At 46.2% G+C, this 18,518-nt stretch overlaps 1 protein-coding gene across 6 annotated transcripts in view; it reads right to left on the bottom strand.

Moving 5' to 3' along the window:
- The window catches only part of SRPK2 (SRSF protein kinase 2), a 165,005-nt gene that overhangs the window by 54,830 nt on the left and 91,657 nt on the right, over window positions 1–18,518 (bottom strand). The window contains exon 1 of one of the 6 annotated variants that reach the window (XM_038740949.1): window positions 2,779–2,893. The exons of the other annotated variants lie outside the window; for them this stretch is intronic. Within the exon in view, the coding sequence (XP_038596877.1) occupies window positions 2,779–2,825 (47 nt within the window). The 5' untranslated portion in view covers window positions 2,826–2,893. Of the gene's footprint in view, window positions 1–2,778; window positions 2,894–18,518 lie in introns of those variants that run through there. 6 annotated transcript variants of the gene reach the window in all.

The raw sequence follows: 18,518 nt of genomic DNA, 5'->3' as shown, positions 1-18,518 counted from the left end.
CTGTACCCCAAGACAGTTGCTTCACTTGTTCACTGCCTCAAGCCGGCCCACTCTAGCTCTTTTCCAGGGTGGACAAACCCGCTCATTTTTCCTGCTTCCTCTAAGGAAGAAGTTTTAATTTAGGCACGTCACTTGAAAACTTGGATAAATGCACCAAGCATTATGGGCGGCAAAAGATGGGCTTTCCCTCTCGACTGTAAGCTCCTTTTGGGCAGGGGACGTGCCTACCATATGTACACATCTGTAATTTATTTATCTATCTGTTTACTTATTTATATTTAAATGTCTGTCTCCCCCTCTAGAATGTGTCTGCTTGTTATAGTGTACTCTCCCAAACAGTTCAGTGCTTTGCGCTGAAAAAAAAGTAAGCGCTCAAAAAATACAACTGAATGAATACCAATCCTGTTGTACTGTACTCTCCCAAAGGCTTATCACAGTGCTCTGCCTCCAGTAAGCACTCATTAAATACTACAGATTGATTTTAATTAATTGAATAACAAAAACAAGACTACTGCTATAACAGAAAATACTACGGAGGAGTGTGGGCATTTCTCAGAGTACTGTAGTGTGATAAAGGCAAGTATTACATTCAGAAAGCCATAAAATGGTGCCTTTTCCTCTAAACCAGCTCCACTACATTTCACAGCTCTTTTAATGTTACATTAGTCAGCCAGAATGTAAATTTGTCAGAACCACTGCTTTTTGGTAGTTATCTTCAGAACCCGAAGTGACAGACATTTTTTAAAAAAACTGGGAAACTAACAAATCAAAACATTACCTACTTTCAATAGAGCAATCAACGGAGCCAACCTAACCTGTAAACATTTCTAAAAACCGGGAAAAGCCTGCAGAGCAACAGCAAGTCTCTTCCTTAGAAAAATAAACCCTTATGACATTATACCAAATACTCACCCACAATTTCCCTCAACAGCACATTATACCTTTTTGAGAAAAGTGGATGGACATATTGTAATTTTCACCTTTGGGGAAAAAAGTAAAGGTGGCATTAATTTCTTAAAACCTTTCAGATGGCTGTGAGCGCACGTAAAAATCAGCATTGGGGGGTACCCACACAGTAAAATTTAACCTCAAGGCCCTTCACATTTCTTTTCAATATGAAATGGAAATTGTTGGGTAGGGACTGTCTTTATATGTTGCCAACTTGTACTTCCCAAGCGCTTCATACAGTGCTCTGCACACAGTAAGTGCTCAATAAATACAACTGAATGAATCAATAAGCATGAAAAATCCAAGGTTTATACAAGAAGTGAACTATCTGGCCTAGGGGTGCATCTCCGGTTACCATGACAACTGGCTCTGCTTCCTACTCCCATTCAGCCACTCCTGCTGTTTCCAAGGGACATGAGAAAAGGGATCAATAAAAACTGGATGATATTCGGCGGGAGAGACGGCACTTCCTTGACTCTCCGATGAGTTGATCATTGCCCATTTGAATTGGGGCGCTGACTTGTACCTCGTTTATTTTAAAATTGTTTTGAAGTCTTTCATTCAGCTCTTCCTATGTGCATTTTTCATTCATTAAGTCATATTTATTGGGTGCTTACTTCATACACAGCACTACACTAAGCGCTTGGGAGAGTCCAATACAACACACATGATCCCTGCCCACAATGAGTTTACACTCTAGAAGAGTTTACAGTCTTCAAGTGAGAGCATGAGTGTAATCCATCAATCAGTGGCAAATATATTGAGCACTTACAGTGTGCAGAGCATGTATTATGTACTTGGTAGTGTACGATACAGTTGGTGTATGAACCCATGATCCCATGATACACATGATCCCTGCCCCCCTGAACTTAAAGTCTAGTGTAGAATCCAGACAAAATCATCAATGACATTTACTGAGCGTTCACTATGTGCAGCGCACTTTACTAAGTGCTTGGGAGAGCACAATCCAACTGACACATCTGCATATTCAAAGTAGAAGCTGTCTCTCACTGGGTTATTGGCAAGACTTTGGATTGGTTCTGAGCAGCTTCCAGGCAATGATTGTCTGAGAAGGGCTAAATCAAGGAGAAGATGCATTTTTGTAATATTCCAGCGCTTCTTGTATCATTCTAGTGCTTAGAACAGTGCTTGGTACATAGTAAGCCCTTAAATAACATAAAAAAGATGGGGTCAGGAGTCAGTCAGTCAATTGCATTTTTTAGTACTCAGTGTGTGCAGAGCACTGTACTAAGTGCTTGGAAGAGTACAATTTAACAATAACAGACCCGTTCCCCACCCACAACAAGCTTACAGTCTAGAGGAAGTCGGACATTAATAGAAATCAATAGATTACAGATATGTATACGAGTGCTGTGGGGCTTCGGAGAGTGGGATGCAATAAAGGGCGCAAGTCGGGGCGACGCAGAAGGGAGAGGGAGAAGAGGAAAGGAGGGCTTAGTCAGGGAAGGCTTCTTGGAGGAGACGTTTTGCCTTTGATGTGGGGGACAGCAACTGTCTGTAAGATATGAGCAGGGACGGTGTTCCAGGACAGAGGCAGGACGTGGGCGAGGGGTCGACGGTGAGATAGACGAGACTGAGACAGAATGAGAAAAGTTGGCAGTCGAGGAGCAAAATGTGCAGGCTGGGTTGTAGTAGGAGAGTAGCAAGGTGAGGTAGAAGGGGACAAGGTGCTTGAGGGCTTTACAGCTGACTGTGAGGAGTTTCTGACTGATGCAAAGGTAAACGGGCAAGGTACCCAAGGGAGATGAGCCCCGGCCACAGGTCAGAGGGCAGGACGCTGCCACCTCGCTTGAGAGGAAAGAACCTTACCCGATCTGAAAGACGAGCACCAGGACCGTGTCGAGAACAGAACCCATAAACGCGGGTAGCCACCGCAACTTTCTAACGGCTCAAGCGGGCAACAGGCCCTGCAGGAGGGAATCCCCTGAAGACCCTCTTCTCAGTGGCCCAAGGTTTGTCTCCTCCCCTGCCAAGCCTCACTGTCACTGTGCTTCAGAGCTAAGAGATTGTGACACTCGACTACGTCATAGTGCTCAGGCCTCCACGGTTCTACCAGCTCCCCTCCTCCAAGAGGCCTTCCTTGACTAATCCTTTCTTTCCTCTTCTCCCACTCCCTTCTGTGTCACCCTGACTTTGCTCCCTTTATTCAACCCCCATTCCCAGACCCAAAGCATTTATATACGGATCTGTCGTTTACTTATTTCTATTAATGTCTGACTCCCCCCCTCTAGACTGTAAGCTTGTTGTGGAGAGGGAGTATGTGGGGAGGGGGCTGGTCCAGAGGGAGAGCGTGAGCTTCTGACCTGGAATGGGGACGTTAGTAAGGTGCTTAACAAATACCCTTAAAAAAAAAAAGGCTGAAAACAGTGAAGGGTCAGAAACAACTGTGGGGACAGGAGTTCCTCAGTGCTGGGAAAGGGCTGGGTAATAATAATAATAATTATGGTATTTCTTAAGCGCTTACTATGTGCGCACTGTTCTAAGTGCTGGGATAGATACAAGGTAATTAGGCTGTCCTACGTGCAGCTCATAGTCTTAATCCCCATTTTACAGATGAGGAAATGGAGACATAGAGAAGTTAAGTGGCTTGTCCAAGGTCACACACGGCAGACAAGTGGCGGAGCCGGGATTAGAACCCACGTCCTCTGACTCCCAAACCCGTGCTCTTTCCACTAAGCCACACCAGATAGTTCCTCTCGGGGAGGAATGTATGGCATTCAAAGCCATGGGAAGTCCATTATTGTCTCAGGGGGAGCAGTGTGGCCTAGAAGAAAGAGCAATGAGCCCTGGATTCTAATCCCAGCTCTGCCATTTGCCTGCTGTGACTTTGGACAATCCTCTTAACTTCTCCTTGCCTCAGATTCCTCATCTGTAAAATGGGAACTAAATACCTGTTCTCCCTTCTACTTAGACTGTGAGCTCCATGTGGGACAGAGACTGTGTCCAACCGGATTTTCTTGTATCTACCCCATGCTTGGCACACAGTAAGCGCTTCACAACCACAATTATTATTATTATTGGGCTGTAAGTGGTAGCACTGTTTCCCTTGACTTCTCACTGACAGTGGCAGTTCACACTGATTTGCTTAAACACCCTTAAAGCTCTCCCTAGTACAGGCATGACACTCAATCAGTCATATTTCTTGAGTCCTTATTCTGTACGGAGTACTGTATCAAGCACCTGGGAGAGTTCAGTACAACTAAGTAGGCACAATCCCTGTCTCTGAAAAGTTTATAATCTTGCAGGGAAGTCAGGCACTAAGAAAAATCACAGGTATGGAGAAGCAATGGAATTCACAGAGGTGAGTGACCCGAAGCTCAGTGGGGGAGAAAACAGGGGCATGGATGATGTAGAAGTGTTGAAACGGCATGAGAAGCAGGGTGGAAAGAGCTCAAGCCTGGGAGTCGGCAGGCCTGGGTCCTAATCCCAGCTCCGCCAACTGTCTGCTGTGTGACCTCGGGCAAATCCCGAACCTTCTCCGTGCCTCGGTTTCCTCATCTGTAAAATGAGGATTGCACGCCTGCTCTCCCTCCCCCTTAGACTGGGAGGGTCCCATGTGGGACAGAGACAGTTGGATCTGATTGTCTTGTATCTACCCCTAAGAAGGGCCAAGTTGGCGCTTAAACACCCAAATTATCATTATCGGTAAAGGTTGGGGAGATGAGAAATTCATCAAGGAAAGCCATATGGAGGAGATGGGATTTCAGAGGAGATGGGAGAGCAACCGGAGAAAGCAAAGACGTTTTCCTAAAGGAGACTTTTCGGTTTTCACTAATACAGGCCCCTGGGCTGTGTAGGACTGCCATGCAGGCTAGGTGGACAACAAAACAAACAAGCAAATTTCTCCTTCTCTTCTTTCCAGCCCTTCACCCTCCACAAGGTCTGGCTAGCCAGAGTTCACAATCACCTCCTACTGGAGCCCTTTATTGGTTGGGTATATCAGAGAATCATTTACCATGGCTTCCAAAGTCTCCCACAATTCTGCTACTCCCAAAGACATCCCAGAAAAATAAAAAGCACACTCTCTCCCTCCCACACCCACCGGGCATGGTATTCTGCTTCATTTAAACCCCCTCTGAGTTAAGAGCTCAAATATTTTGCTGTCCTGACTCAGACGGCCATGAACAAGACAGTGAACCATGCAAGGGCTAGCTGAACCCATGGGCAAAACAACTGCCCTGCCTCTGATCTGCTCACATCCCCTCTATTTAATAAAGAAAACTCCCAACTCTAACACCTTGCACTCTGCACACAGTACACACCCAATAAATATGATTGACTGACAGACGGACTCCATCAGTTGATGAGAAGCAGAGTGGCTTAATGGATAAAGCACAGGCCCGGGAGTCAAGAGGAGCTGGGTTCTAATCCCGGCTCCACCACTTGCTTACTGTGTGACCGTGGGCAAATTGCTTCACTTTTCTGGGCCTCGGTTACCAGATCTGCAAAATGGACACTGAGACTGTGTCCAACTTGATTACCTTATATCTACCCCAGTGCTTAGAAGAGTACTTGGCACATAGCCTAATCACTTTCCAAATACCACAATTATTATTATTACCACCATTTGACTCACTAATCCAGAAAATGCCACTCTTCGTAGTTCAAACCAGTTGACACAAACACACACGGCAAATCGGACACCGGACAATGAGGCCATACAATCGATGTTGTGTAGTGAATGAATCTGTTAAATTCTCCAGGCCAGCAGGCTTGACATGCGGCTGCTCTCCCCAGGTCTCCATTCTGCTGCATTTGTGCCTTTTCCCTTCCAGATGGCACTCGCAACAACTCCTGCCATGGGGTTTCTTCCCTCACCCAGAAATGGGTGGCTAAAATTCGTTGGCACACCAGCGGTGATCAGAGCAAAGATTCAGGCATCTCTCTGTGGACAGTCTTTTCTCAAATTGGCAAACTGCTTTGGGTGCCTTTTGGGCAAGAAATACGCACGAGAGAAGCAGCGTGGCCTAGTAGATAGAATATGGGCTTCGGGAATCAGAAGAATCAATCAATCAATTGTATTTATTGAGTGCTTACTGTGTGCAGAGCACTGTACTAAGCGCTTGGGAAGTACAAGTTGGCAACATATAGAGACAGTCCCTACCCAACAGTGGGCTCACAGTCTAGAAGGGGGAGACAGAGAACAAAACCAAACATTAACAAAATAAAATAAATAGAATAGATATGTACAAGTAAAATAAATAAATAGAGTAATAAATATGTACAAACATATTTACAAACAGTCCCAGCTCCCCAACTTGTCTCCTGCATGACCATGGGAAACTCACTTCACGTCTCTGGGCTTCAGTTCCCTCATCTGAAAAATGGGGATTATGACTCCGAGCCCCACTTGGGACATGGACTGTGTTCAGTTTGATTAGCTTTTGTCTACCCTAGTGCTTAGTACAGTGCCTGACACATAGTAACTGCTTAAACAAACCATTTGGTTACCACGGTGATATCCTTGTGCCAAGTGATGCCACAACCCAGACTGACCCTGGGGCTAACTCCTTTCATGTACCTGCAATGCCCAGAGCTGAGGAGTCCCAGAATGACATTTCCCTTCAAGAACACTAGGCAGATGCATTATTTCAAGGATGCAGGTTTAATTCAAGGCAAGTCACTCAGAATGATCTAGACTCACCTTCTCTAGAACAATAGAGGTGCCCAGAGGGTATTTTATAGAATCCAAAACCAGTGGATAAAACACACACAAGCATCCAGGCTCGAATACCAAATCTACTGAACTCTTTTACTAATAAGTCCCTCAAAGAGAGCTTACTAAATGTACCTACTAGTCCTTAAGCATAACCCCTGTGATAAACATTGTGTGTCTCTGTGCTGCCTTACAGGGCACCTGTCTGATATACCCACGACTACCACTGTCAACAGGAGCATTCACTGAACGCTATTCTGGGAGTGGTGGAGCTGGGATTAGAACCCAGGTCCTTCTGATTACCAGGCCCGTGTACTATCCACTAGGCCAGGCTGTGCTAACAGACAATAGGATCAAAAGCCAAAGATCCAGGAGAAGACCTCTTCTTCGGCAGTATTAAATTCCCCATCCCCTCTTCTGACAATCACTTGCCCAGCACAGAACTACTTATTCGGAAGGAAAAATCAGGACAAAACTTGCAGCAGTATGGAAATGAAATCGGTGAGGGAGAGGTCACTTGGCAGAGACAGGATGGCAAGAAAATGAAAACAAAAGCTGTGGTCTGACAAGCCTTCTCACAGTTCAACTAAATGGAAAGGATGGTGGAGTTAGGCTGTTCAATGGAAATACTGGAAAAGCAACAAACCTTTCCAGACTGGCAGCTGAAAGAAACGAAAGGAAGTATTACTCTAGTTGAAAAGATCTCCATGTTCCTCTTCTTGCACATCAGAGTTCAAGCTCTTTATGGGCAAGGAAAGTGCCCCTTCTTTATTCTGGGAAGCAGTATGGCCTAGTGGATGGAGCGTGGGCCTGGGTGTCAGAAGGACCTGGGTTCTAATCCCAACTCCACCACTTGTCTGCTGGAAGACCTTGGGCAAGTCACTTGACTTCTCTGTGTCTCAGCTACCTCATAATAATGATAATAATAACTGTGGTATTTGTTAAGCGCTTACTATGTGCCAGGCACTGTCCTAAGCGCTGGGGTGGATACAATCAAATCAAGTTGGACGTAGTCCCTGTCCAACATGGGGCTCACAGTCTCAATCCACATTTTCCTGAGACACAGAGAAGTGAAGTGACATGCTCAGGGTCGCACAGCTGACAAGTGGCAGAGCTGGGATTAGAACCCATGACCTGATTCCCACGCCCATGCTCTAGACGCTGCGCCACGCTTGTGAGAGCCGTGTGGGACAGGGATTGTGTCTAACCTGATTAGCTTGTATCTACCCCAGTGCTTAGCACAGTGCTTGATACACAGTAAGCACTTAACAGATGCCATTATTATTATTATTACTAGTTCAGGGCTTCACAAGTGGACACTCAATATATACCCCTACTACTACTACTAGTACTACATCTTCCAGTGCTACTATTTCCAGTACTAATAACTGCCACAAGAAAACCAAATCAGAAATATAAGCTTGACCTCTGGCAGAACGACAGCCAGGATCTGGCAATGTGGCGGTACTAGAATACATACTGAATTCTAGTACTGTAGTTCTGGCTACAGTTGGAGCCAGAACTGTAGCTCAAGTGGAAGCCCACTGCTTTGGTAGTGTGCCCAGGGTCCCTGGGATACGGCATCTACTACATAATCCCCCCCGCTTCCCATTGTGCTATTTTTGTAAGTGATCCCTCAGTCAATCAATGGTATTTATTGAGCCCTTACTGTGTGCAGGACACTGTACTAAGTGCTTGGGGAGAGTACACTACAGCAGAGTTGGAATACATGTTTCCTGCTCACAATGACCTTACAGTCTACAGAGCTGCAAGTGCTGAGTAGGAGGAGAAAGGTCAGAACCATACTTATGTAGGAAGTACTTAGGTAAGAACCCCAGGGCAGAAAAAAGAGGGGAGGGGTTTATCATAATTCACTGAGTGCCAGGCTCACACAGCATTTGGGGGATTGCCACCAGAAGTAAGAGACGCAATCTCAAATGGCCTCTTATTTTTCCTCTTGCTTTCCTTCCCATCCTTCTTTTTCTTTCTCCTGCTCCCTTTATTGCTAGGCTTAATTCCCTGTGTAAGAGTCCCTCTCCTGTTCTGGGGTGGCATAAATTGTGCAAAAAAATAGGGAATTACGGGTACCATATTTACTCCCATAGGTACCTTAGGCACAGAGGGAGGAAATTTGAAATGGGGCCCGTGAAGTTCAATAATTCATTTTACAGATGAGGAAACAGATCCGGGGAGGTTAAGTAACTTTCTCAAGCTCCCATGGTAGGGAGCTCAGACCTGTAGCCCATTTCACCTGGCTTTAGACATGGAAGGGGCTGGGACCGTTTTGGGCTCTTTTTTATGGTATTTGATATGCGCGGACTATGTTCCAGGCACTGTACTAAGGGCTGGAGTAAACTGAGGTACATACAGGTACTAGAGAAGCAGTGTTGTTCAGTAGAAAGAGCGCAGGCTTTGGAGGCAGAGGTCATGGGTTCAAATCCCGCCTCTGCCAATTGCCAGCTGTGTGACTTTGGGCAAGTCACTTAACTTCTCTGTGCCTCAGTTCCCTCATCTGTAAAATAGGGATTAAGACTGTGAGCCCCCGTGGGACAACCGGATCACTTTGTAACCTCCCCAGCGCTTAGAACAGTGCTTTGCACATAGTAAGGGCGCAATAAATGCCATTATTATTATTATACAGGTACCATTTCACCTGGCTCTAGACACGGAAGGGACTGACACTGGTTTGGACTTTCTTTTAGGTATTTGATACGTGCTTACTATGTGCCAGGCACTGTACTAAGGGCTGGGGTAGATATAAGCTAATCAGATTGGACACAGTTCATGTCCCATATAGGGCTCACAATCTTCACCCCCATTTTACTGAGGCCCAAAGAAGTTAAGTGATTTGCCCAAGGTCACACAACAGACAAGTGTCGGAGCTAGGATTAGAACTCAGGTCTTCCGACTCCCAGGACGATGCTCTATCCATTAGGCTATGCTGGTATCAAAGTGGGTGGGGTGGGAAGCAGGGGCAGGAGGAAACATCTCTGCCCCCTCTGTCTACCCTGGAGGGGTAAGAGGAAGGAAGCAATAGGCACATCACACTTTCATGAGGGCCTTCTCGTGGGCTTCGGGCCAGTGGTCTGGAATATTCGCGTGCGAGGTGCGGTCATCTAGTTAAATAAATTTGTTCAGATTTGTTCAGCTCCTCTGAGAATCCATTGATCCTTTCCCCAAACAGGAAGTCCCTTTCTGCGAAGCTTTAAATACAAACCACTTGATACTTTGCCAGACGTGGTCCCAACTGCACAGCATCTCAACCTAAATTCATTTTGGATTACATTTTATTTCAGAACTATAGTTCAAGAGCCCTGGGACCAAAGCAACTGACAATTCCACCCAGATACTTTGGGGATAATTGGCTACTTGCTGTGCATCGGATCCATTGGAGAGGTCGGCTACTGACTTAGGAACATAACAATATGAAAGAGACAACTCCATAATGTAGCAGGAGATTGATTTTTTATTTTTTAAATGTCTTCTTAGTCTGTAAGCATCATGTGGGACAGGGGCTGGGTCTGATCTAGGTTGTTTTTTTTTTTTTTAATCAAGCCCAGCATTTTAGCACAGTGTTTGGCATACAGTAAGTACTTAATAAATTTTTAAAAATACCAATAAACTATTAAGTGGGTGGGAACTATCCTAAGGGGGAAAGGAGAGGGAAGCTATAAGCGCTCAATAAATACGACTGAATGAAACATAGGTGCCAACCTCTTGGGGTCAATGAGGCTCACTGTTCCCTGCTGTGGGGGCAAAGCCCTTAAACTTCCTCACTGTACCCTGATCTTGTCTACCTCAGTGTCAACCCTTCACCTTCATCCTGCCTCTGGCCTGGAACCCCCCATCCTCTTCATATCTGACAGACGACTCCTCCAAGAGGCCTTCCCTGACTAAGCCCTCATTTCCCCTTCTCCCACTCCCTTCTGCATCTTCCTTGCACTTGGTTTTGCACCATCCTCAGCCCCACAGCACTTATGGCCATATCCACAATTTATTTATATTAATGTCTCATCCTCTAGACTGTGGGCAGGGAACGTGTCTATCAACTCTGCTATGTTGTACTCTCCCAGGCGATTAGTACAGTGTTCTGCACACAGTAAACATTCAATAACTGACTGAACTGGGCAAGGGCTGCCAGTCTTCCGCTTCATGGGTCTTTGACAAAACCCAAGAATTTCTCATTGGGACTGAAATGTCTGACCTGAAAAATCCTCCCATACTGCTCATTGCTCCTAATCTCCTTTCCAATCAATCAATAGTAAAGTATTTATTGAATGCTTACTGTCTGCAGAGCACTCATGGTCTAACGGCGAGAGCACGGGCCTATGAGTCAGAAGGAGATGGGTTCGAATCCCAGCTCCACCACTGTCTGCTGTGACTCCTTGGGTGAGTCACTTCACTGGGCCTCATTTCCTTCATCTGCATAATGGGGATGAAGACTGTGAGCCCCAGGTGGGACAGGGGCTATGTCCAACCTGATTACCTTGCACCTATCCCAAGCACTCAGTACAGTGCCTGGCACATAGTAAGTGGTTAGGAAATACCACAATTATTGTTATTATTATAATTACTGAACACTCAGAGGAATACAGCAGAGTCGGTTTCTCACGTGCTCTCATCTAAAATCGTTCTCGTGCTTCGCCACCACACCCCAGGTAGGATGGTCCCAAGGGGAGAAAGTGGGGCCCGGGGATATTAAGAAATGCAGGACTCGAAATGTCCCGTGTTTGATCGGCTAGCACGGAGGCGAAAAGCAGAAAGGAGCCATGGTGAAAATGAAGAGCAGCCCGCTAACTAAAATGGAGCTGGGGAGCACGGAAAGCAGCCTACCTTGGACTCCCTCGGAACGTAAATCCAGGAAAACACTCCGCATGGCTGCCCATCTTTTCCTGTGGGTTTCCATGCTTTATCTACCCCTGATGCAATCAAGTTGCTAACAACAATAGTCCGATGAGGCCCTTGCTGGCGTGTTCGTGTTCGCTCTCTCTCTCACACACACACACACCCGCCCCCCACCAAGATGGTCCAGAAAAGCAGCAGAATTTGAGGCAGGGATTAAAAAAAGTTTCACAACCCTACTGCGGGCTTGGTAAGACAAACAGCCCGCCAACTGCAAAGCAACCATCTCAACAACAGACCAGAGCGGTTTCTAATGATAATAATAATAGTGGTATTTGTTAAAGCGCTTAGTATGTGACAACCTTGTGACAAGTATGTGACAAGTATGTGATAACTGAGGCACAGAGAAGTGAAATGAGTTGCCCAAGGACATCCAGCAGACAAGTGGTGGAACTGGGTCTAGAACCCAGGTCCTTCCGAATTCCAAGCCCACGATCCATCCACTAGGTCATGCTGCTTCCCAGAATAGAAAAGGGAGATAAGGAAGAGCTGGGATTAGAACTTGCGTCCTCTGACTCCCAGGCTGTGTTTTTTCCACTACTTATTTATTTATTTTATTTGTACGTATTTTTTCTATTTATTTTATTTTGTTAATATGTTTTGTTTTGTTGTCTGTCTCCCCCTTCTAGACTGTGAGCCCGCTGTTGGGTAGGGACCATCTTTATTTGTTGCCAACTTGTACTTCCCAAGTGCTTAGTACAGTGCTCTGCACACAGTAAGCGCTCAATAAATACAATTGAATGAATGAATGAACAGGCCATGCTACTTCCCTACTGTTTCTGCTACTCCATCCCCTCAGTTCCCAAGGGATAAGGATCATTGCGATATTTGCTAAGTGCTTACCATGTGCCTAGTCCTGGGTTAAGCACTGAGGGCAGACACAAAATAATCAGATAAAACATAATCCCTGCCCCAAGCTGGACTCACAGTCTAATGGGAGGGAAAATGGGCATTGAATCTCCATTTTCCAGATGAGGGAACAGAGCCACGGAGAAGTTGACTTGCCCAAGGTCACACGACAGGTAAGTGGCGGAGCTGGGATTAGAAACCAGTTCTCCTGACCCCTAGGCCCGTGCTCTTTCCGCTTGGCCATGTTGATTCATTCATTCATTCAATCGTATTTACTGAGGGCTTACTATGTGCAGAGCACTGTACTAAGCGCTTGGGAAGTACAAGGCGGCAACATATAGAGATGGTACCTACCCAACAATGGGCTCACAGTCTAGAAGGGGGAGACAGACAACAAAACAAAACACGTGGGCAGGTGTCGTCAGCAGAATAAATAGAGGTAAAGCTAGATGCACATCATTAACAGAATAGAATAGTAAATATGTACAAGTAAAATAGAGTAATAAATCTGTACAAGCATATATACAGGTGCTGTGGGGAGGGGAAGGAGGAAAAAGGGGGCTCAGTCTGGGAAGCCCTCCTGGAGGAGGTGAGCTCTCAGTAAAGCTGATAACACAGTGGTGGGAGAGGTCTCTGAAATTCGGGTTGGAAGACATTTGACACTGAAAACAACAGAGCAACTAAGGTTAGTTTTCCTGCCAAACCCCCAAGAAAAATGGAAAGACCAAGATCAGCAGAGATTACTGTGTGCAGAGCACTGTACTAAGCGCTTGGAAAGAACAATTCAGCAACAGATAGAGACAATCCCTGCCCAACAACGGTCTCACAGTCTAGAAGACTTTCTTCTCCCCTCAGGCCTCCTCCCACGGCCGCTGGGCCAGGCCCTTTACCCTCTCAGACCTGAGGAGTTCCAGGAAGCTGGCAAGGAAAAGGGGGAGACATTTTCCCCCTCCACGGTCCTCCCTCTGGCCCTCGGGAGGACAACTAGCACTCGACACGGTGAGCTAGCGCCTGGTCGGAGGGATGGCAGGAGCCGGGATGGTGAGGGGAAAAGTCATTCTGCCTTCAGTCCCCCCACCATCTCCCCGCAGGACCAGAGCAGCAGCAGCCTAACCCTGGCCGGAGCTCGGCGAGGAATGAGATACAACCCTCCAGGCCTTCGGAGAAAGGAAGGACGGAAAGGGGGAAGACAAATAAAACAACTGAAGCGAGTCAACACCGCAATGTCGAAAATGCCAAAGAGGACAACAGCTCGGCGAACCTTGTGTTTTCCCAGCTCTGTTGGAGGCGACCTATGACATAACAGCTCAAAACAACATGAGGTGGAAAAGCCAGACTGAGGTTTGTTTTGTAAGTCCATGAAGAGCACCTTATGAGAAGGGGGACTCCTTGCTCAGGGTGACAAGCCCCCCGGAAATCACTGTCATCTACTTTCAAAGGGAAAGTCAGAGTGCACTCAAATGTATTCTAAAAGCATCCCTCTAAACCCAAGTTCAAGGGGAGAGTGTTGCTTTTTTTTTTAACAAGCACTTCTCTCCTCTAACGACTTCTCGCTATACCCTGATCTTGTCTATCTCACCGCCAACCCTCTGCCCATGTCCTGCCTCTGGCCTGGAACTTCCTTCCCTTCATATCTGGCAGACCATCACTCTCCCAACCTTCAAAGCCTTATTAAAAGGACAGATCTCCTCAATTAAGCCCTCATTTCCCCTACTCCCGCTCACTTCTGTACCCTTAATTCACCCCACCTTCAGCCCCATAGCACTTTCTTATGGTATTTGTTTAGTGTTTACTATGTGCCAAGCCTGTTCTAAGCACTGGGGTAGATACAAGTCAATCGGGTTGGACGCAGTCACCGTCCCACATAGGGGTCACAGTCTTAATCCCCATTCTACACACGAGGTAACTGAGGCACAGAGAAGTGAAGTGACTTGCCCATGGTCACACAGCAGGCAAGCAGAGGAGCCGGAATTAGAACCTAGATCCCTCTGATTCCCAGGCCCATGGCTATCCACTAGACCACGCTGCTTTTCACTTATGTACCCATCCATAATTTATTTTAATGTCTGTCTCCCCCTCTAGATTTAAGCTCCTTGTGGACAGGGAATGCACCTGCTAACTGTGTCGCATTAATAATTATGGCATTTGTTAAGTGCTTACTATGTGTCAAGTACTGTTCTAAGCACTGTACTGTACACTCCCAAGTGCTTAGTTCAGTGCTCTGCACACAGTAAGTGCTCAATAAATACCATTGCCTGATTGACTAAGAAGGCCACTCATTGTGGCATTATCCTGCAGGATAACGAGGACATAGTGAGTAAATTCTAAATCCGGAAGGACAAAAACAGGTTCAGATGGCAAGCTGTGTCCGTGGCCAATTAACAACATTGATTCCCAGTTATAATAATATTGTGCCCACTGTTGGGTAGGGACTGCCTCTATATGTTGCCAACTTGTACTTCCCAAGTGCTTGGTACAGTGCTCTGCACACAGTAAGCGCTCAATAAATACGATTGATTGACTGATTGATTGTGCCCAGAAAGACCGCTCTGGGCTTCTGGATGAGCCTCCCCACGACAGAATGTTGTACCTCAGCAATACCATCAGCACCTCCCTCCTCCTCCAAGAGGCATTCCCTGATTTAGCTCAACTGTCCTGGGTTTTTTTAAAATGGTACTTGTGAAGCACTTACTATGTGCTGGGCATTGTACTAAGTACCTGGGGTAGATACAAGATAATCAGATTGGACACAGTCCCTGTCCCACATAAGGCTCACGGTCTTAATCCCCATTTTTACAGATGAGGGAACCGAGGCTCAGAGAAGTCAAGTGACTTGCCCAAGGTCCCACAGCAGAGAAGTGGTGGTGTGGGGATTAGAACACAGGTCCCTCTGATTCCCAGGCCCGTGCTCTAGCCTCTAAGACAAGCTGCTTCTTGTGGCTTGCCATCACATCAGCCGCTCTAGGGATTCACATGTGATTATTTGATTTCTCACTTCCTGTTTCATTATCTGTATCTAGGGTTGTATACGCTGGGTTGGCAACTGGTGTCTGTTGTCTTCCCCCAATACTGAGAAGCAGCGTGGCTCAGTGGAAAGAGCGTGGGCTTTGGAGTCAGAGGTCATGGGTTCAAATCCCGGCTCTGCCAATTGTCAGCTGTATACTTTGGGCAAGTCGCTTAACTTCTCTGTGCCTCAGTTACCTCATCTGTAAAATGGGGGATTAAGACTGTGAGCCCCCCATGGGACAACCTGATCACCTTGTAACCTCCCTAGCGCTTAGAACAGTGCTTTGCATATAGTAAGCACTTAAAATGCCACTATTATTATTATTATTATTAACAATGATAGTACTTACTAAGGCTTCCTCTATGCCAAGCACCGTACTAAACACTTCCTCTATGCCAAGTACTATATTAAGCACGTACTCTGTGTCAAGCACAATGCTGAGCAATGGGGTAGATAATCATGGTATTTGTTAAGCATTTACTATATGCCAAGCACTGTACTAAGCGCTGCGGTAGATATGAGATAATTATGTCCCACATTGGGCTCACAGTCTAAGTAGGGAGGAAAACAGATACTGAATCCCCATTTTGCAGGTGAAGGAAGGGAGGCACAGACAAGTTAAGTGACTTACCCACAGTCACGCAGCAGACAAGTGCTGCAGCTTATCTAATCCCGGCTCCAACATTTACTTGCTGTGTGACCTTGGACATGTCACTTCACTGCTCTCAGTTCTCTCATCTGCAAAATGTGGATTTGATCGATTCCTGTTCATTCAATCACATTTTTTGAGCGCTTACTCTGTGCAGAGCACTGTTCTACACGCTTGGGAGAGTACAACAATAAACAGACACATTCTCTACCCACAACAAACATGCAATCTCTCCCTCTTACTTAGACTTTGAGCCCCAGGTGGGACCTGATGATCTTGTATGTACACCAGTGCTTAGTACAGTGCTTGGCATGTAATAAGTGCTTAACAAATCCTACAGTTGTTATCATCATCAGGAGCAGACTATGCCAGTGTCAGTGCCCAAGACATCCTTGGCTCCCCTGCCTTGCCTGCCAGTCTGGAGGAAGAGCCCCATCTGGATAACTGCGAGCTTGCTGTGGGCATGATGTGCCCGTTTATTGTTATAACTGTACTCTCCCAAGCTCTTAGTACAGTGTTTTGTACACAGTAAGTGCTCAATAATGCAACTGAATGAATGAATACCTGGCTAGGCACAAGCTTGCCATCTCTTGGATCCTGGCGGGAGCAAAACCTGAAAGAAAGTTTTAAATTTCAAGTCCCTAGGAGCCTGGAAAGAGGCTAAAGAGATTCAAAGCGGTCAAATTTCCTGCAGGCACTATCTGCTGGGTTGTATTCCATTCATTCAGTCATACTTATTGAGCGCTTACCATGTGCACAGCACGGTACTAAGCGCTTGGGAGAGTGCAGTATAACTATAAACAGACACATTCCCTGCCCACAGTGAGCTTATTATTTCCCTCTGTGCCCAAACGAGGTTATTTGAGATTCATTCTATCTCTGAATTGAATTTATTGAGCGCTTACTGCGTGCAGAACACTGTACTAAGTGCCTGGGGGAGTAGAATACGCCAATAAGCAGTCACATTCCCTGCCCACAATGAGCTTACAGTCTAGAGGAGTGAGCAGAGTGGCCGGATCCTCTATCTGGTTATGGCCGTGACTGCGGACCAGATTCTAGTTGGTCAGGACTCCCGCACAAAGAGTGGGAACCAGTTGCCCAGGTCCCCAGTGGCTTTCATTCGACTATTTAAATAGCAAGAGGGCCTAGAAGAAACAAAGCAAGAATTGTCCGTTGCTAATTGTCAGGGACATTCCCGACTTCACTGGTGTGCCTTTGTGCTCGTTAGAAAAATCTGAAGTGCTGGAGAAAATGTTCGCAAAACAGTAATTATAACAGCAGTGGTGAGAACAATAACAACCAAGTCACGCGAGGTAAGGCTGTCATTAAGTGTGACACAAGACAGACGAGGAGAACTCAAGAGTTGACGATCTGGCTTTGACAAACCTAGTTATCTCCATATTAGGTGGAGAGGCCAGGACGAGAGGCAAGGCTAAGTAAGGAGGATTCTTTATCACAGATTTAACTGACCCCTAGTAAAGAACCAGCTATGGGGAAAAAGTAATGCTATTAATAATAATAGTAATAACAATAATAACGGTATTTGTTAGGCAATAATGCTAATAATGCTAATAATAATAACAATGATGGCGTTTATTAAGTGCTTACTATGTGCAAAGCACTGTTCTAAGCGCTGGGGAGGTTACAAGGTGATCAGGTTGTCCCACGGGGGGCTCACAGTTTTAATCCCCATTTTACAGATGAGGGAACAGAGGCACAGAGAAGTTAAGTGACTTGCCCAAAGTCACACAGTTGACTAGTGGCAGAGCCGGGATGTGTCAAGCACTGGGGTAGAGACAAGATAATCGGGTCCCACATGGATCAAAACGTGGATCCAATACCTGTTCTGCCTCCTACTTAGACTCTGAGCCTCATGTGGACAGGGGCTGTGTCCAGCCTCACTTGTATCTACCCCAGTGCTTAGAACAGCGCTCGACATATACCAAGTGCTCAACAAATGTCGTCTAATGGGTAGAGCACAGACCTGGGAGCCAGAAGGACTCGGGTACTAATCTCAGCTCTGCCACTTGTCCACTGGGTGACCTTGGGGAAGTCGACTCACTTCTCTGGGCCTCAGTTACCTCATCCGGAAAATGGGGATCAAGACTGTGAGCCCCATGTGGGACATGAACTGTGACCAACATGATTAGCCTGAATCAACCCCTGCGCTTAGTACTGTGCCTGGCACATAATAAGCACTTAAATACCATAAAGAAATAAAAATTGTGACAAGAATTTTGATCTGCCACTGCCACTGCCAACCAATCCTTACAAAACAAAAATGCTGGAGAGGAGAGATGGAATGCCCACACTTGTCTCCAGGCCCAAACACCCACCCAAGGAGGTGAAGAGAAACGTAAAGAGTGTGGGCGATTGGCCTAGGGAATTTTGGAGATTCTGTTATTCACAGGGACGTTTCCATTGGGCAAGGCCCTCATTGTAAGCAGACAACTTCCAGAGCCTCTCACTTTTGATATTTAGAAGGA

This window comes from Tachyglossus aculeatus (genome assembly GCF_015852505.1).
Source record: "Tachyglossus aculeatus isolate mTacAcu1 chromosome 12 unlocalized genomic scaffold, mTacAcu1.pri SUPER_6_unloc_1, whole genome shotgun sequence".
NCBI classification, from domain to species: domain Eukaryota; kingdom Metazoa; phylum Chordata; class Mammalia; order Monotremata; family Tachyglossidae; genus Tachyglossus; species Tachyglossus aculeatus.
Note: the sequence above shows the minus strand (reverse complement) of the source record. Positions and strands in the feature narration are given on the sequence as shown.